Source organism: Papaver somniferum, unplaced genomic scaffold, assembly GCF_003573695.1.
Source record: "Papaver somniferum cultivar HN1 unplaced genomic scaffold, ASM357369v1 unplaced-scaffold_10, whole genome shotgun sequence".
Taxonomy (NCBI): domain Eukaryota; kingdom Viridiplantae; phylum Streptophyta; class Magnoliopsida; order Ranunculales; family Papaveraceae; genus Papaver; species Papaver somniferum.
Window position 1 is genome coordinate 13233202 of NW_020618825.1, and position 20883 is coordinate 13254084.

A 20883-nucleotide genomic window follows, 5' to 3' on the forward strand; every position below is an offset into this window, starting at 1 on the left:
TAATTATAATGCAAAAGAAAAGAAAAGATTTTTCTTACTAGATGGAAATAACGATAAGTACACTTGAAAGTTCCCAACAAACCACAAGAATGTCTGCTCACCTGGTAATAATTAGGTTCCGAGTACTGAAGGGTTTCTTTTTCTTGATAATGTCTGCTCACTTGGTAATAAGCTTCCGAGTGCCGAAGGGTTTCTTTTTCTTGATTAGATGTGTTTCAAAATGACTTTTCGTTTTTTTCCCCACCACTTTCAATAAATTACTCAAACAATCCATAGGTATTACTGAACATCCACCACCCTACAAGAGACCAATTAGGCTAAGATTATGGCCTCGAATGTTAACAAAAAGTTGCCGCAAAATCGTATCTGGAATGGTTTAAGTGTCAAACCCTACCTGAAAATTACTCTGACTAGAAATTTGCTATTGCAACATTTATATTGAAAGTGTGACAATATATGGTGTAGCAATAGGTTGATTTTCTTGTAGTGGGGCAAGTATAGAAAATATTAGTACAAATTGTGTGTATTAGATTAATATTAGAAATCATGGTAATGGTGCGTAATTCATTTTTATTAACTTTTTCTTATATATTTTAAATATTAACTAGATTTTGTACCCGTGCTACGTACCGAGCGGACCCGAAAACAGCTTTGTCTTGCCACGTCCCAGCGCATCATTAGGATTTTTTATTTGGTGCGGCTCGGCTTCGCCTTGCCCGTCGCTTAGGATTATGCCTGATGTGCAACTTTTTCTTTTAATTATATTTTGGATTTGGTATGATGTGTCTTCGCCTCGCCTCATCGTACATTTGTTATTCGGTGTTACGGGGGTTCGCCCCACCCCGTCGTGATACATTTTTGATTTGGTATGGTTCGCCTTCGCCACGCCTCGTCGCTTAGGATTTTTGGTCTGGTGTTGCTCGGATTTGCCTCGCCATGTCCGATGCATGCTTAGGATTTTTAATTGTTTGTAGCTCAGCTTCGCTTCTCCCTTAAGATTTTTTATTATTCCCGTGATGTGCATCTTTTTCTTTTAACCATATTTTTTGATTTGGTATGATGTGCCTCGCTTCGCCTCGTCCCGATGCATACTTAGGATTTTTTATACGGTACTTATGCATCAAATTTTAGGATAATCTACTAAGATTATGGGCCTTGTCTTGGACTCAAATGTTTCTTCCGAAATTCAATATAGATCCCTTGAGATACATAACCAAACGCTAATATTTCTTCCCAACGAAACTTGTATATAAAACTTTTTTTGTTTTTTTTTTTGGTAATAATTTGCTGATAGCCCAGGTAGGGCTATGCTGCTGCGACCGCAGCAAGAGGAGCTTTCCTAAAATGTGCTAATATTACACCAAACTTTCAAATTTTCTTCGATGAGTCACTTACTTCAGATTAATTAACTTGAATCCATGAGATTAGTACTTGTTTGGTTGTTCTTAACTTAGAAGAACATTTCACCAGCTGAGAGCGTAAAAGACTGATTAAATTTAATTCAACATTTCACCAGTGTACTATTTCCCGTATAAACTAAAAGTGGAATCTAAAACAACAAAGGTAGAAATGAAAATTAAACCGGTAACCGTACCCAAAAACAATTAACGATATAAACAGAAAGACAGGACACCTTACGAACAATGACACTTGTGTAACATAAATATGAAAAGAAACTGGAATCTTGTTTGTACTCTTTATCCTCGCGTTTTTAGGGGCCACTCGAAAGGATTTAGGGGCCAACAATAAAACAAAAAAGGTCACCCAAAGGGAAAATGTAGCCAGCCCTTATCTCGCGTAATTCGTAATGGCAAAATTACCCTTATATATTCGGAGGATATGATAACATTTTTATCCTCCGATTTCAATCGGAAGCCAAAATATTACCCAAACTTCCGATTGTAGTCGGTGCAGTATTAGAATGATTTATGTTTCATTTTTTCCATTTCTTTTTCATTTTTGAGTTGTTAGAGTTATAGAGAAGAAGGTGAAGGAAAAAAGGGAAAACCCATTTTATCACTACTAAAATGGATGGATATGAAGAAGAAGGTGAGAATCATGGCGAAGACGATTTGGGGTATATGTTGAATGATCCAAACTTTTGTGGAGAGGAAAACCTAGACGACCCTTTCATGGAAGAAAATGGAGAATCGCCTGATATTGAAGCTAATGATGCATGTAAAACACAGGTATTGTGTTAAGAAACTCAAATACTCGATTTGCATGCGTTTGTGTGCTTTTGTAAACAAGAAAAACCGATTATTGCATGCATTGAATGCCATGAACTACCCAGATTCGGTAGATAATTTCTCGAACAAACTTACGAATATAACACACTGAGTACCAAATATGTATATTCGGTAGTTCCAAGATAGTAGTTTACTGCGGAATATGAGAAAAAACCCCAAACTGGTTTTCTAAGAAAATCTACATTCGATAGTTATGTAGAGTTATTTACCTCCGAATGGCCCCAAAAACGAATTCCTCAAAAATTTCAAAACTCAGTATTCTTATCCTTTACAATCGGTAATAGTTTAACATTATTTGACTGCCGAATATAACAGTGGCCTCAAAATAAAATTTCCGAAAACTTGAAAATCGGATGTTTATTGATTAAAGTTATCTCCCGGTTATTTATATTCGGTTGTTTTACTATATATTTTAGATTCCGATTATATCATTTTTTGCACTCAGTAAACTGTGTACATTCATTTGCACATACGTAAAAAGACACATACTGTTCCCGAATACAAAACAATCGAAAGCTAACTAAACATATTTACAACCGAATATGCATCAATTGGAGTTCAGAAGCTCTAAATTTTTCATCCTACACAATCGGAAGAAAAAGTACAAAACTATAACCCGAATAAACAAATTCGGAAGTAAGAAGACACATATTTTTCCCGAATGAAAAACAATCGGAATATAACTAAACATGTTTACAACCGAATATTCATCAACTGGAGTTCAGAAACTCTAAAATTTTATCCTACACAATCGGAGGTATAAAACATTATATTGTCTTCCGAATAAATACTAGCCCCAAAATGGGATTTTTCCTATATCAGAAATTTTGAGATTTTTTCAGTATATATATATATTCGGCAGTGAGTGTACTTCCGAATACTGTGTGTCTACTTAAATATATTCGGGAGCCACAAAATTCATTAAACTACCGATTATTACCAGTTTGTATCCAGGAAGATATGGCCAACAATATTCGGCCGATAACCATCAAATATTTCTCCCGAATACTGTCGATGTTCTTGAGAAATGAAGAACACGACTACATTCGGAAGTAAATAAGCATGAATATCGCCCGAATCTGGATAAATAACCGAAAACCCTAGAAATTTTTTTTCTCGATTCGTCGAATTAAAGCGAAATAAACCCTAAAAATGATAGATTCTTACCTTATTGGGGCCATTTGAAGTTGACGAAGTGTTTGACTATCGGAATCGCAACCACCGAACCACCGACTACATCGACGGGTCCTTCTTCTTCGCGTTCTTCTTCGTTTGCAGCAACAATTTCTTTATTTCTTGCCAAAATCCCAATCTTTGGATCGATACCCCGAGCAACGTTTTTGGTTCTAGGTCTGTGGGTTTCATTTCCCTTATCCATTGTTTTATAAACGAATCGACGATGTTTGATTTTACGATTCGCGGCGATGTTTCGGTTGAACACAAGAACGAGGGAAAGTTTTTTTTTCTTCCACAATCGGAAGATAATATGAAACTGGAAGAAGAAGAGTTGAAATGAGTAGAATTTTACCAGAAGGACATTTATGTAACTTCAATATCATATAGGGTACCCCTTAACTAGAGTCTTTGGCTGGGTATAAATTGATGGCCCCTAAATCCTTTCGGGTGGCCCTTAAAAACGCACATCCAACTCCACCCAATATCTTATTACTTACTGATTCCTCTCTGCAAAATCAGAAGTAAGGATACAGTGTGCGTCAGTTCTCAATCTCATCTACAAAATAAAGTTTCTTATATTTCTTCTTCTCACCATGACTGTAGCAATTAAGAACAAAGAGAACGTAAAAGAAAGGCAAAAGCATATTGTAAGCGAACAATGAAGTTATATAGAAAAAATGCAACCCTTTCCACAGATTGCATTAAGCACTGGAAAACTAAGATATAACTCAGGCTCTAAGTAAATTTTTGTATGCATAACTTTGTTTATAGTATGAAATCCCATCGAAAACAGGTTAAGAAAAACCTGCAATTCGATATCGTAACTATCCAAATTAAAAAAATTATAAAATCAACCTGACCTTATATATAGTCAGGGCATAACATAAGCAGCGGGATCAAGTCCTTTGAGTACCAAAGAAATAATTTTTCACGTAGTATCAACATGCATAATTTTCAATGCACCAAGCACAGCATCAATAATTGCAGTGAAAAAGCTAAATGGATTCTTCGCAGGCATTCCCCAGAATTTTTTTTCCATGAAAAACTTATAATCTAAACACAGAACAACAGAGGAAAAAAAAACATTAAATAATCACCCAAGTATTCACATAGAAATTATCAATAACTCAAGTTTGTTTAGCAAAGAGAAATATGTTAGCGAAATCAGTATAAACATTTTAGCAAACATCTTCCCTTTAAGAAGGAAATTTCCTTACCTTTAGGCCCTACTGTGAACCTCACTTCATTAGCAACCTGTGTAAAACCATGCAGGCTGCAACATCTCCGCCAGAGCACTAACCCTGAAATTAATGTCCTGTGAAGCATAATATTCAGAAAATTATGAAAAGGATCAGGCCCCTACATAGCTTAAGATAGGTCATGCAGAAACACAGCCAACAGGAAGCATAGTCAATGAAGTTCAGAGCTTAGCATATTCCCAAAAGAGCTAGCTACTACATTATACCTAATAGGGAAGTCGTTGGATATTTGCAATAGTGCATATCCCATGGTGAAAAGCCCAAATTTGTTAGAATATGAAACATTTAATCCTTCATAAAATATCACAGCCTATAGGAGTTCCAAATATGTTTACTTGTCGAATATCAGTATGATCCAATTATGACAATAAAATGAACATACCTCCACAATGAGCTGAACATTAGCATAATTATTGTTGTTAGTTCCACTTGGAACTTCCACAAACTGGTCAGCGATTCTAATATGTTCAGTATTAATTCTCATGTCCTTTGGAGTGGCCACCGCAACCAGCAAAATTGCTTTCTCAGTTGCAAATGCTTCATATGCCCACGTTCTTATACTTCAAATGAATTTCACGGCTGCCATCCCATTGTTCGCAGTTAAGATACTGTGAACTGGCCGTGCTCCAAGTGCAAAGCAGAAATCATCTATTTTGGACAAAGTACTGGGGTTCCTAGTCGAGTTGATTCCATTTACAGTCCCATTCCCTCCCCAAGTCTCTATAATGGTTGCACCGTTATGGACCACCAACATGCTACATTCCAATCATCACAATCAAAGATCTAATTTTAGTAAAATCAGTTGAACTTAAGAAAAAATTAATTCACTTCTAAATATCAAATTCAGAAATTTTAGTATCTGAACTTCCTAGCAAATGGGTACTCAATTATATACAGATCATCAAGAGAGAATCTATGATGCGAATTGCATGCTTATACTGTCAATTAATGTGATATTCATCACACGGTTGAGGTCTAAGCTACCCACATACAAGGAATTTGAAGTGCGTAAACTAAAAAATAGAAAATTAGTACCTAATCTGCATAAACTAAATCTGGTGAACAATCTGCATTTTTATTTAACATAGGTTTGCCTACAAAACAACACTAATTCCTCAAAGGTATATTTTCCTTAATAACAGGAATTAACCGAAAGGGAAAATAAAAAAAATAGAATCCATACCTGATTAGGAGATCCACCAAACCCTAATTCTTCATCAACATTCACCAATTCCTCCATCTGATTTCTCCCTGTGAAGCTTAACTCATCCATTTCAGAATCCGATTGAATCATACTACATAGCTATCAAAAATTCAATCATCGAAGATTACCACCATCCATCACCAGCACCTCACTGATCGAATTTACAGCACCTAGAAACCTTAAGTAAGACAAGGGTTTAGTTTGAACTCGAGATTGCAGTTAGGGTTTGAGAAGTAATTGGAGATGTGATGAATAATAGGTTCTGGTGATTGGAATCGATGGCTATTGAAAGGGGTTGTCATGGATTTAAGATTACATCAAGAATAATTTAGGATTTGAGTTAAGAATTGAAGATTGATCGTTGAGTTCATAAGAGGCTCGGTTTGAAGGCACGAAAATGGCAGAGAAGCAAGCAACAGAAGATGTAATTGGGAAGAAACGGAGGCTCGTTTCTTTTTACGTTTAGGTTTTACTCCAACGGAAGTATTGTCCACACCAACGGCCTAACTTAACGTCCATTTAAGTATCCAGTGTAAACGAAGTGGTAATGAATTATTTAGGGGTAAACTCTGACATAAGTGTTGTATATCCTCGTTTTCGCTAACGGTGTTATAAACGGCCAGTTTTCACTAACGGTGTTATAAACGGCCAGTTAAATACAGAATGTAAACAGAGTGTAAGTCAAATTTTATTACTCCGACCAATAGAGTCCCGCTACTTGTCCTCTCCAGAATTGCTCTGTATGAAAACTTTTATCTAATTTAATTTGAGGGGATGTCATATTCACCGTGCAATGTGGGAGCCCATATGACTTAGTGTTTTAAAGAAGGGGAGATTATAGAATAAATCCATTGCATGTTAGATTGGACGTGGATGTCAATGTCAAAATTGAAATTCGCCGTATATTGGATCGGCGGATGTGGCCGATGTGGCCAAACCCAGACCAATGCGGACCATGCTCACCCCTAAACCAAGTTCTAAAGTGTCAACACTTTGTTAGCCTAACTTGTTTTAAGAGCTTTTTCATTATTTTTGAAGTTCCGCGAGGTATGGAGAGCACGAAACCACTTTTGTGCAGTAAGATGCGGTATATAAGATATTCAAAAAGAATTCATGAAACTCTTATGGTTTGGGTTAAGATTGATAGAAGATAATAATATATATTTTACTTATAATTATCCATAAGAATATTTATATATATTGACGCCTCTATATTATTTTAAGAAATCTTAAATAAATTGAATACCTACAATATTTGTGGAATCTTAAGGAATCCTTTGAACACTATGGACATGTAACAGGGGTGTATTGGATCAGGATTTATCTAGATAAAATTAGATATTAGTTTTACCCGAATTTAGTGGATTTATAATGTTTCTCAAAGAATTTTTAAGATTCTTATAGATATATGATTTTGGATTATAATGGATTGTCTTAGGAGTAATTTGCTTTTTAAAAATTGAAGTATATTACCAATTAGTAATATATTTGAAAAAACCAAGGTCATCGTGATTCCCTTAAAAAAAATCCAAAAGTGGGGGTGGGCGGTGGTGGTTGGTGTGTCTGGTGGTGGCGGTGATGATGGTGGTGGGCATGGGCGGTGGTGGCTGGTGTGTGGCGGTGATGGTGGTGGAGGTAATGGTTGGTGGTGGAGGCGGTGGTCGATGGTGGTGGTTGTGCTGGTGTTGGTGTTGGTTTGTGATATGTGGTGGTGGTGGTGGTTTGTAGTGGTGGTTTGTAGTAGTGGTGGTGGAAAAACATAGCATGTTGTGATAAAAAAAAATTCCATAAGAATCCATGAAACTCATGTGGTTTGGGTTAAGATTGATATGAGATAATAACATACATATTTTGCCTACAAATATCCATAAGAATCCATATATATTTTGTCCCTTAACTATCCTAAGAAATCTTAAATAAATTGAATACCTAGGATATTTGTGGAATCTAAAACAATCCTAATTGAATATCATGGATATTTAATGATTCCTTATATATCCTAATTGAATACCTAAGAGTTTTTAGGATTGTTAAATATCCACATAAATCATAATCCAATACACCCCTGTTAGTAGGGATGTCAAATTTGCCCGGCAACCTAAGTCCCAGTATCGTCCGTCCTGTCCCATGACAATCTATGAGTGCACGTAGCCCATTACGGACCGGCCCGTCCTAGCCCATTTAAATAAAAGAACAGGCACATGCCACAAGTCAAATTTCCTTACCCTCCTTGTTAGTCTATCAATATTACCGGTCTTGTAAGCCTATCAATATTACCCCTTTATATATCCCAAGTGGTTGTTTTCATTTTTCCTCATCCTAGAATATACTTGATATAAACACTTAATACAGTCAACCATCCCATTGTTCTAATGGCAATTTTTCAACTTTCGTTTCATAGGAATCTAGGTTTGCTAACCATATATATATATGAGAAAATCTTGGAAAAAAATCTAAGGAACTTTTCTGATCAGATGATTCAATTCCAGAAAAATTATAGGAGCTTTCGTTTATCTTGTTCTCATCTGTATCTCGTATTCATTTAATATATTAGGTCTAGGAAAAACCCAAAAAAAAAAAGTTATAATTCTTGAGTTTGATGAGTTTTTCTACACGGCTAATCCTACCTAAGATTAGTGTTTTTTTGTGTTTGCTAACTTTTTTTGAGTCACCAATAGAGTTTTTTTCCTTTGAAGTTTTAGTTATTTGATTTTGAATGAACTAATTTGGTTACAATGTATTGAGCGTGACTAAATTTGAATGAATTAACCATGGAAGTACTTGACTATTAATTTTAAGTAAAACTTGTGTAGTATTGCATTACTGACTTTCTATTTATATGGATTTGTCGATTATTAATTTTAACTAAAACTTGTGTAGTATTGCATTATTGACTTTCTATTTATATGTATTTGTAATATTCAAGCTGCCCGAGCCCAAATTACATATCAGGCTTGGCCGGACCATGAGTAGTTTATTAGATAAATAGCCCTGCCCTTTCGGATCCTTTTAGTTTGATGGATAAGAAATGTTTTAGCCTATTCCAGTCCATTTTATTTTATTTTTTTTGATACATTATCCCATTCCATTTATTAATAAGAACGCGCAGTCAAAGCCGCCCAATTTATAACCCTAATATTAATTTAGTGATTCCGCATAAATCCTTATCGAAACGAGATGTTTTGGGATATCTAACTATCCTCATACCAACCAAATTCCATACACCCCCTAAATCTAGTAGGATATTTCAAGTAATATTTTGATATATTTAATCTAGTAGGATATTTTAAGTAATTTTTTGATATATTTAACTTTTGAAGTAATATATTTGATATATTCAACCAATATCCTTACTAAGATATAATCCCTCCGTACCTCATACATAGGCGGAGAGACCAATTCTCTTAGATTAAGAAATCTTTTTTGATTTCACAAATATTCATGTTTTTTCTTGTTTTGCCATTTGTTATATTTCCTATGTTAGAGACATAAACGCGGATTGTGATGAAAACCAAACAACATAAATAAGGGTAAAATAGTTAAAAACAATCTTGGAATTGTCATTCCGACTATCTAAAGGTACAAGGAAAAACAATAGTCCTCCTATAAGAAATAGGTATGGAGGGAATAGTAATAATCTAGAGTTTGATAGGTCCTTAATTTGTAATCTTATGCAGTAAATATCGTTCTTTCATTTTTTTTAACATTTCAAGGAAAACATAAAAAACATAACAGATTTTATCAGTCGTAAGGAAAAAAAAACATAAAAAAAAAAAATCAATTTCAACATTTATCGTACAAACCCAACTGATGGGTCCCCTTGGCATCCACAAATCTAGCAGGAAGTCCGTTTATTTCGATGTTTTGCTCGTCCGCTCGTCTGACATTTAATAAAAATCCTCTTTTACAAGTGATGGTTTTTAAACACCGTTTAATTAGGGGCCCTGGAAAATAATTAGGGGTCTTATCTAATTTATACTCACACCAAAAATTATATGGGCCTTCTGAAATGACGGTGAAAATACCATCATACCCTTCTCTAATACCTAATCCTAAAATCCTATTAACCGTTAAGAAGAGACCCTCATTTTCTTTTCAATCAAAATTCTTCTTCTTTTCCTCCCCTCCCCCTCTCTCTAGTCGTCCATCTCCTCCATTAACTACTAGAGAATTTTTTTTCCTTCAACCGATTCATCGCGTAATCGACGATTAACTTCTTCTACAAACATGGCTCGTACAAAACAGACCGCTAGAAAGGAAAATCAAATCCCTAATCTCGTCGAGGACGTTAATGCAGCGAAGTCTTATTCGAGACAAAGGAATAAATCAAATCAGTCGGAGAAATCAAATCAGCCAGAGAAGGAAATGGCTCCAATCAGATGGTATGTACACTAAAACCCCCAACTCTAACTTGGGTTTGAGTTTAATTTGATGTTCTATTGAAAAATTAGGGTTTGAATCGGAAAAATTGGATTTTCAGATTTCAAGTCGTTAATCATGAGGCTTGTTTTCTTAACGATTTTTGTTCTGCATGTTGGAATTTTGAGAAATCGTCAACCATTAGAGTGGCAGAGAAAACTATCCCTGGTGTAGTTAGGTTATAATCGTTAAGCATTTTTTTTTCTTAACGATTTTTGACATGCATGTTAAGTTCATCAAAAATCGTTAACCATGAGTAATAGGTGAAAGCAATTCTAGTGTGGTTGCGTGCTAGAGCATCTAGTCATTAATCATATAAGTTAAATGTGGCTGATTCTTTAGACGAACATTTTTATTCATTAACGATTCTATGTTATGCCAAACCATCGCTTTGTCCCAAATAATGAAACAGTCGTTAAGAAAAAACGCTTGAATCGGCAAGCATAAATTGAGAATCGTTAACTAAATACATGTGATCGTTAGTTTTTGTAAGGGTCGTTTATTTTAAGATTTTTTTCTGACGACTCTTTGATATTTTGTTGTCTTTGGCCTACAGTAGCAAGAATAAAAAAAATAAGCTTGCCATGGTAACTCCTCCATACAGACCTCCCTGCCACAGAAAATACTTAAATGACGGTATATTACGAGGAAAAACACCGAGTGAGGTAGCCTTTTTTATCCGCGAACCCAGAGACCCAGGTGGTGAATCGTCTGAATCAAGCACTTTATCCTCTCCTGTTATATCTGCAACTGGAAGTGATGAAGAAGAAGTCGCGGAACATGAAAAAATTCCTTTAGGTAGTGAATATGCTGATTATGATGATGGTAATGATGGAAAGGGTGGTTATGGTGGTAATCGTGGTAATGAGGAGGCAGAGATTGAGGAATAGGAGGATGAAGGTAATGATGATGATGAGGATGAGGATGGTAATGATGGAAATGTTGGTGGTAGCGGTGATGAAGAGGGGGATGAGGATGATGGAAATGGTAATGAAATAAATGATGGTGGTAGTGGTGAGGAGGAGGAGGAGGTTGAAGAGGATGAGGCGCAGCCACAGCCGAAGGAGAAAGTCCCAATCGCACCCAGCGCGCGATACATTACACCCAGCATTTGCAGCTTACTCGTCTTAGCAATGGGAAAGCCAGAGGTGAACCTAAAGACCGCGGCAAAGTTCTATTTGGATATGATAGCTCGTGGGCCCGTACCATCAACGAGACAATTGTAACATTCTCAACTTTGCTTTTCATATGGTATGTTGATATTCAATTTCTTATGTTTAATTTATATTTTTTTGTATTTTGTAGGATCATAAGAATGCCACGCGTCTTTTTAGACACCAATATGCTTATGAAAAAAAATGAAAATATGGCCTCTAGAAGGTGAATCTGCAAGAGTGAGAGACATTTTTGAGAACTCAGTTTTGTATGCTGCGGTTGAGAACTTTGTGATTGCGTATGACAAGGCTGCAGTATCATGTTTTTGTGAGGGGTATTATGGTAAATTCGATGCATTACAATTCCCTTTTAACGAGATGGCATTGATTCCCGAAGATACCGAAGATACAACACAGATTCTAGGATTGCATGTTGAAGGAAAAATTATAGGTGACAAGTTCAACAAAAGCCTAAATTGGGATCAAATATATGCACTGACGAAGAAGTTGTTTGGCTGGGATAAAGATACAACGTTTGGGATTTTCTTCAAGGGAAAAAAGTACCCAAAGAGAGAGTTTAAACTTAAAATTATTAGAAAGATGTATGCTGCAGTTGAGAACTTCGTGATTGCGTATGACAATACTGCAGTATCATGTTTTTGTGAGGGGTATTATGGTGAAGTCGATGCATTCCAATTCCATTTTGCCGAGATGGCATTGATTCCCGAAGATGCAGAACAGATTCTAGGATTGCAGGTTGAAGGAAAACCTACAGGTGACAAGTTCAATAAAAGCCTAAATTGGGATCAAATATATGCATTGACGAAGAAGTTGTTTGGCTGGGATAAAGATACAACGTTTGGGATTTTCGTCAAGGGAAAAAAGTACCCAAAGAGAGAGTTTAAACTCAAAATTATTAGAAAGATGTATGTTGCGTCACTTGAGAGAGACGAAGACAATCAACTACTATCTGATTTGTAAGTTCGTGCGACGGCAGCCGCATACTTGTTATATGTCCTTGGTTCGGTTATATTTCCCGATACCAAAGGAAATAGAGTAAGCGCCAACCTTCTTCAACTTTTGGACCCTTTGGAGGAGGTGAGTAGGTATTCGTGGGGGACTGCTGTAGTAGCACATTTGAACGCTGAGCTAGCAAAGGCATCCGGGGAACGAACTTCTCAAATGAACGGGAATTTGACTTTACTTCAGGTAATTTGAGATATCAAATTTTTTCGTTGTTTGTAACATTTGTTAGACTATATTTTTAAATTTTTGTTTTTCTTTTCCTTTTCCTTGTGCTTTGTTTTAGGTGTGGATTTACGAGCATTTCCCTTCATTGATCAAAGGCGATGAAGATGTCCAATTAGAGCCAACATGGGACAATACTAAACCAAGAGGAACCCGATACAAGTACACTGGGAGTCAGGATAAGGAGGAAACGCATAAGTTGAAGTTGTTATCCATGCGCCAAAAATTGGAAAACATGACAGCCAAAGAGGTAAACTTTGATTCGTACAAGGAAGATAGGGTAGGAGGAATCCAAGATCTCGTATATTACCATGGCCCTCTGTTTTACCCTTATGGATATTCAATGTACAATCCGATCAGAGTAATGCGTCGGCTTGGGTATATTCAAGATTCACCCGATGAGGATTATGTACCAATGTTCAAATATAATTTAAAGAAATGCAAGGCGGACGGAAAGGCGTTGGATGTTGTTTACGAACCTGAGCCTAAGACTGAGCATTGGAACAATAGGCATTTGGGTACTAGTAAGGTAGACATCTCTTATTGGGAGCATGTTAATGAAGGTCACGAGGTAAGTGAAGATTACATGCTATGGTACGAAGGATTCTCCCACGGTCGGGTGATAAGGATTGATCAGATTATGGGTAGGAGGAGCAATAAAGCATCTTCCTATGCTTCTACAGCCGACACTAGACCCGACTCTACCATTCTTAAGCTTGTGGTAAGTACATATTTTTCGAATTGTGTTAATCATTTTCATACAATTTTAATTATGTTAATCTTAATCGGTATTTGAATGCAAATAGAGGGAATGGATGAAGATTTTTACGAAGTCATTTTGTTGTAAAGCCGACAAAGTAGAAGTGATCGAACCTGAGCAAAGTCGTATGTACGTTGAGTACTGCCAACACATTGAAAATCCACAAGCGAAGAAAATGTTTGCTGAACAGCTAGCCAACTAAGACAAGAACGTGCTGAAAAGGGTAAAGGAAACGAAGATGGTGATGATCAAGATAGTGGAGAAGAAGTTGGTTCTCCAAGGGGCAGTCCTGGACAGGGTCCTTGAAAGAAAAGTCGGACATCATCAAGTCATGGAAGTCAAAGAGGTCGAGGCGGAGGTCGAGGTGGTGGTAGTGGGTGGGGAGATGTTTTAAAGTTTTAATACATCTAGAATTTATGTCTTTTGGTAATGTCGACTTTAACTTATGTCTTTCTTAGATACAACTATTTTCTATAGTTCGTACTATCGGTTTGGTTTGGATGGTTTGTTTGTTAAAACTATTTTGTATTTTTTGGATTTCCTAACAATTTAGCATAATGTTTATAATTTGCTTTGCTTATATGATTGTTAAAATTATGAGGACCATCACATTGAAAAGCTGGAAAATATGTCAGGGTGTTGTTAGAGTCGTCAACACATTTTTTGCAGATCAACGACTCCAAAAATGAGTGTTAGAGTCGTCAACAAATGTTTTGCAGATCAACGACTCAAAACCTCTCGAAATGAAATGAGTGTTAGAGTCGTCAACACATTTTTTTGCAGATCAACGACTCACCCGTAGGCCAAACCACCTCTCAATTTGATTTAATTAAAGGGTCGTTAATGTTTATACGAAGAATTAACGATTCCATATTGACGAACCATTTATTAACTTAAAGCTCGCCAATGAAAAAAATACAATTAAGAGTCGTCAATTTGTTTTAAGGATCGTCAAAGTTATTTCATGGGTCGTCAATTTTAGCTTTTTTATATTGTCGACCCCTTTTACAAACTTATAAGTTGGCACGAAAATGGAAATTGATTTCATTAAGGAAATAACATTACATCAATGTTGCATTGCAGACGAGTTAGAATGTGATACATCAAGTGTTCTTCAATGAATTTGAACGACAACGGAGGGTTAGTATGGGAAATCTAGAATCTGACACATCAAGTGTTCATCGATAAATCTCATTGCATGTCGGTACAACGTCGTATATTCTTTGTGGTGAATGAACTTAGTTTTCCCATTACGAATTCTCCAGCCCATTGAAATGTTCCAGCTGAAATTCAATGAATTCTTAAATGTTAGTATGGAACTTTTAACGATGCCATAAGTATAAATATTATCGGATTACTCACTTTTTCTCTAAGAGGAGCTTGTGGATGATGTTGGTACACCATATTTCTAACTTAAACATACTCTCGCATTGCACTTTTTATGTAGTTGAATCAAAATACTTGGTGTTCCTTCCAAACAATTCCACATGTTCATTTCATACTTGTACTGGTTTGTCCACTCCTTGGTGTAGTCTTCCCAATCACTACACCAAATTTCCGGATTAGTAACAGCAATCCGTAACGGCTTAGGGGCCGTTACAAATTTCCCGTTACAAATGGCCGTTACAAAAAATTCGTAATAGGCTAGAGCCGTTACTAATTTTCCAAAAATTCGTATCATTTCCATCTTCTTAAAATCGACGTGTTTACTTTGAACAACCACACACATCTTCTCTTTTGCCTTGGAGATAACCCATTCCTTGATGTCATCCTTGGTAGCCCATGTCTACATCGAGCAAACAAATTTGACAACCATGAGATCAATAATAAAATTATTTTAATATATAAATATATCGATTTGGCTAAGGGAAACGTATCAAATCAGTCATATATTTTTGGGAGGTATCCGGACCAATCGTAGATACGGGTTCTGGCTGGGAATTTTGTTGCACTACCAACTAAAAAAGAAAACACAAAACCATCATTAAAGGGTCGTTAAGATCTTAGATTTCCAAATGATGACTCTTCACAAATTAACTTTTCGGCCCTTAGAGTCGTCATCCATTATTTTGCATATTGACGACATGCTTCTAGAGTCGTCAACCAATCTTTTGCAGATTGACGACTTTTCTGACTGACATTATGGTAATTCCTCTTATATAAGAGTCGTCAATCTGCTAAAATGACAACTGACGACTTCGTAGGCCACCTTTTACTAACAAAAAAAACGTAAAATAAGGGTCGTCAACTTGTAAAATCTAACAATACCAACACTTTAATAAAAGTTGATGACTCTCCATGTAAACTAACGACTCTTGACAAACATATGTACACCATTCTGCTCGGTTTCCTTATAGATTTTTCGTTCGGTTATATATTAACGACTCTTGACAAACCTGAAGACGGATGATACAGAGTCTTAGAGTCGTTTAGTTATAACGTAATATATTAACGACTCATGATAGTATTTGCATTTATTGGAGAATTGAACTCCACCAAATGTGGTTGAGGCAGTTGGGTCTTTCAATTCTATAAATAGAGACCCATGTCTCACCTCTTATCTTTTCATTTCATTATCATCCAAGAGAAAAACCAAAACCATAATTACCAACACCATGACTACTCCCTACACTGCTGAGGAGAATTGTGTCATTGTGAGATCTTGGTTGACAGTCACAAACCACTTTGAAGATCAAGAAAAAGACATTGATCAAACATCGGATGCTTGGTGGAACCGTGTATTCATCGTTTTTGTGGCGTTAGACGGAATTGTAACTCAAGGTCTTTGAAACTCGCCAAGGAACAGTTCGAGGAGATAAAATTGGAATGTGATGCTTTCAAAAGAGAATTGAAGGCCGTAAGGGAAGCCTTGCCCAATATGTTGGGTGCTATAAGAGTAAGTATTTAAACAAGAGGTAACACTTATCAAAAGCTTTGAACAATACTTACTAAGTTTTTGTTTTGTGTTTTCAGTTGGGGAAGGCGTATGCGCGATATGATGTGCTTCGTGGGAAAAAGTTTGAGTTCGACGATTGCTATTTTATCTTGGAAAGCACTATGTATAATTACGCCATTTATGGTTAAGTGAATAAGTGCACCGTTATTATCTATTGTATTTCATTTCCTTCAATGCAACACTATGCAAGATGTATGCCTTTTACGATTCAATGAAATGTTTCTATGAAATCAGAAATTATAAGGAAAAAAAGGTAGAGTCGTCAGTATTTAGAGATGTAGGGAATAACGTCTCTCATGTAAATATGAAATGGATTGTTAGGGTCGTCATTATATAGTAAAAATAAACTGACGACCCTTAGAGTAACATCTACAGAGAGTAACAAGTTTTTGAGTCGTTTGGTTCTAAACATATTGAGTTAACGACTCTAGATGACCTAAAAGTTGGAGTCGTCAACTTTATCAAACTTGGTTGACGATTTTTGATAACCTGCAAAATTTGCAGATTGGAGTCGTTTATTTCTGTGCCAAATCACTGACGACTCATAAGGGTCGTTAGTTTATTATACTCTCGACCTAACGACTCTCACACTGAGCTATTGCATAGTGACCATGAATCGACCACTTGGAGCACCATTCATGCGATTTGAAGAGTATAGGAAGTTTACCTGATTATTTTGAGCTTCGGGTTCTTCATTTTGAGGATTGGTTCCTTCATTTTGAGCAATATGATCTTCATTTGCACCATTATTCAAAGCTTCCTCTATTAGCATCTCTTCATCAAACATCCAATCCATGGGATTAGTTGACACAATCTCACCATCAAAACAATCATGTATGTTGTTTAAACCTTCGCCAACATCACTTCCTCCACTACAATCACTCATTTCAAATAACCCTAAGTTTCCCCCCAAAAACTCACCTCCTTCATTTCCACAACACAAAAACACAATTTTTCTTTTATCAAAATTTTATCCTTAAATCTGATTTTAATCTAACTAAACTAATCAACACAATTAACATTAATGATTTAAGGGTAGTTTAATTTTTTTTAAAATGGGATAAGGGATAATCCCCAATTTATTATTTCATGACCTTTTTTATCCTATAGCTTGGGGACTCTAATTATGTTCCGGGGCTCCCAATTAGGCGGTGTTTTTAAAGAGTTTTCATTTGATGTTTGTTAACCATTTTTGTTCATTTTTCATCTTTTCCCAATTTTCAAGAAAATACATTCAAAAAAAAAAAAATGAATTGGATAGAGTTTGCCTGCTGGGGTTGAGTTAAAAGTCGATAACTATGCATCTCTCGCTCTCAAAATCTGCTTGTGTCTTCTCTGGCCCGTTCATTTGTCATATCATTTGACAGACTCCGATATTTGTGCAATCTACTCATTGTACTGTCACTTTCTTAGTTTCTTTGCACATTGCGATCTTTCTTTCTTTTTATGGAGTAGGTCTCTTTTAATACCGCAGGCCTCAGTGCACAGACATTCACTTCTACAAAAAGTTGTAAAAGCAAAGCATTCATTTAGGCAAGCAAACTGGAGCATCTTCATATAAGCCTACAGTTCTCTCTCAAGTCTCGAATGCTGCATCTATATACAGATGGTAGCTTTGGTTATATATAATAACACAAAATTAGTTAAAAAGATTAAAATTCATAATTCATGGATGGAATAGACTAATAAATTTTGATATTGTTTGTATGCACGGGAATCAAAAAGATACTGTTCACATATACCGTTTGGATATTCCATCCAGAAAAAGTAAAAATAAAAAGATACATTTTAGCTAAAATATCCCTTAACATTTTAAACCCTTTTATTTAAACAATTTTTTTCTTCTTATTACCCCTTTAAATTTTTGACCGGCAATTTATCACCTATCTTAATCATTTTCCTCCATTAGGTCGATAGCACTCCGGCAATTTTTACCAGTAATCGTTCGACTGATTCAAGAAAAGATAGTGAATTTGCAGATTTATTAAAAAGATTCGTATGGACTGTCAGATCTAAGTTGACTTGAAGCTTATCCAGATTCAGATAAGAGCAAGATTAAGGATATGACATTGATTAATTTAAAGAAATTGATACAGAACTATAGAGAGGTAGACCCGGTGGTTCAGTTGAAGGGATGAATCACGAAGTATTTAATTAGCCTTGGAGCTAATTTTGAGCACGAAAAAAAATGAAGAAGCTGTAGATAAAATACCAAATCCAAATATGCGTGTTGAATTGTTCTTCTCTTGAGTTTGGATGTAAATGTTAAAGATGATGACGCTGTGAGTGATTTCTATGATAAATTAATCGGAGATTCCTTTGACATATGCTCTGTTTGGTTAGGTAGGTAGCTAAGTGGATTGGTCGACCCTAAAGCAAAAGCAAAAATGATTTTGTTACTAGTAGTCGTCTTGGCGGTGGTGATGTTAGCGAATCATGTTAACTGTATTGGTTGTTGCTTTTGTGGTGATTTTTATGGACGGTGGTGTAAAAAATGATTATTCAAGCTAGGATGCATCTAGAATCATCCCGGCTATTATTCGAATAAATTTTTTTAACTTAGTTTAAGTTCAAAAAATTCGAATAATTTCAGCGTTAATTTAGGGTAGGATGTAATCAGTTTCATCTAAGGTATTTTTCCAATTTTTTTTTTTTTTTTTTTTATCTTAGAACCCAGGATGTAACCGGTTTCATCTTATGTATTTTTTCCAATAATTTCTTTTCATCTTTGTTTAAGCCGATATAACCAGTTTCATCCTATATATTTTTTGGAAACAATTTTTTTTTAGCTCAACTCAAATGTGACTAGTTTCATCTTATCTATTTTTTCGAATAATTCGTCATATGTTAGTTTAAGCCAAAATGTAACCAGTTTCATTTTAATTAATTTTGGAATAATTTTAAGCAGGATGCAACCGGTTTCATCCTTGCTAATTTTTTTGGAAAAAAAACTTTCGAATTTACTATCGACAATTGATGTTGTTTTTTAGATAATTTAAAATCCTATCCAGAAATATAAATTTTATTAAAATTCGATATATATTTTGGAAGATATGAATTTTTTTGTTGTTTATTTTCAAATTGGAGAGAGAAAGTACAAAAAAGAAAAAAACCATAAATATGAAGGACATAGTTGTCTAGGATTTTTGATGTCCATTTCACTCATACTTAATTTTTACTTGTGTATTAGAACCATTATTTAAAAATATTTGGACAATTGACCCATTTTTAGTATATATAGTTACTTAAGTAGGTTTTAGTTTGGCAGTACATAACCCGACCCATCCTTAATCGCCAAGTTCCTTTTCCAACATTTGGTAGTTGGTACAACATCAACTTCACTTTATTCTTTCTGGTTCAAACTTCACTCTACTAGCTGGCTGTTGTTACTCCGGCTCTATATCCTTTCCAACGCCACTGATTGTTCACTCGTCGACGAATAATCGGTATATCGAGCTAAGAAAGAATAGAGCGAGTTGGAACAAGAAAGGAAAATGAAGTTGTCTAAGGAACTAGGACTTCATCATCGTCAAATAGCGACGTGGTTTCAAAATCGACGTGCTAGGCTGAAAACAAAGAAAATCGAACTATTATACAATGTACTTAAGCAGGATTACGAGATCGCCACAAGGGAAAACCAACGTCTTCATCAAGAGGTTAGTAGCTATAGCTACATATATATGAACATAAAACTTTTGTGTGTGTGTCTATATATATATATATATATATTAACTGGTGTATATTACATGTACATATGTGTACAGGTTATGGAACTGAAAGACAAGCTCGTCGGTCGCCGGTCAATGCAGAAAATAACTACAGCAAATGGGGAACATGGGTCGCTACTGCAAGGTGAATGCAACATTGTCGGTGAGTGTACAAGGGTACATCTGGTGCCGTCCAATGCTCAAATGATGTAGAGCAAGGACGAACCGGTAAGCCAATAACAAGAAGATTTCAAAGGCGCAACAGTTAGTGGTGCAGAGATGAAGCGGACTAACATTCAACAGCCTGATTTCCCCGGGGTAGGTTTCCCTAAATAATATTATTACCGGAGTAAGTTAAATGTAGTATTTCTCTGGTTTTTCTTACACTAGGTTTAATTCTAGATGTATATTGTTAGTAATATACAACAACACCTGTATTGGGTTTTTATTTTGCTTAAAAGAAGGTATTGGAGTTTTATGGATTTCATGATGAATACTAGTGAGAGCAAATGTGCTAGCTATGCACATGCTTGCATTTTTAATCGAATAATTATTTTGAAAAGAGCGACTTTTGTGCTTATTAAAAAAAATGTAATATTTATATTTGTACTCATTAGGTATATAATTTGAAGAGCTTCCAAATTTATAAAGTTTAGAAATCCAATTTGTATAAGTAGAACACAAAATTGGTTAAAAAGACCAAAATCAATAATTCTTGGGTGAAATGGACAGTTAGATTTTGATACTGTTT

General features: G+C 35.6%; 1 protein-coding gene and 1 long non-coding RNA gene across 3 annotated transcripts; one reads left to right on the plus strand and one right to left on the minus strand.

The window, feature by feature from the left end:
• Positions 1-3611: 3611 nt before the first annotated feature.
• On the minus strand, positions 3612-6334 carry LOC113326969. Of its 2 annotated transcripts, XR_003348643.1 has the most exons (5): positions 5868-6334; positions 5067-5439; positions 4643-4740; positions 4286-4478; positions 3612-3932 (listed from the first exon to the last, which is right to left on the minus strand). It is a non-coding gene; the product is annotated as an uncharacterized LOC113326969 (long non-coding RNA). The 2 variants fall into 2 exon arrangements; XR_003348644.1 differs by lacking the exon at positions 4286-4478 and having other exon boundaries at positions 3754-3932; positions 5868-6330.
• A 3781-nt stretch (positions 6335-10115) lies between these two features.
• LOC113326369 (protein BFR2-like) lies at positions 10116-11620 on the plus strand. Its single transcript, XM_026574108.1, has 4 exons — positions 10116-10270; positions 10864-11159; positions 11208-11501; positions 11613-11620. The coding sequence occupies exons 1-4, from the start codon at positions 10116-10118 to the stop codon at positions 11618-11620; spliced, it is 753 nt and encodes a 250-aa protein (XP_026429893.1).
• Positions 11621-20883: the final 9263 nt, after the last annotated feature.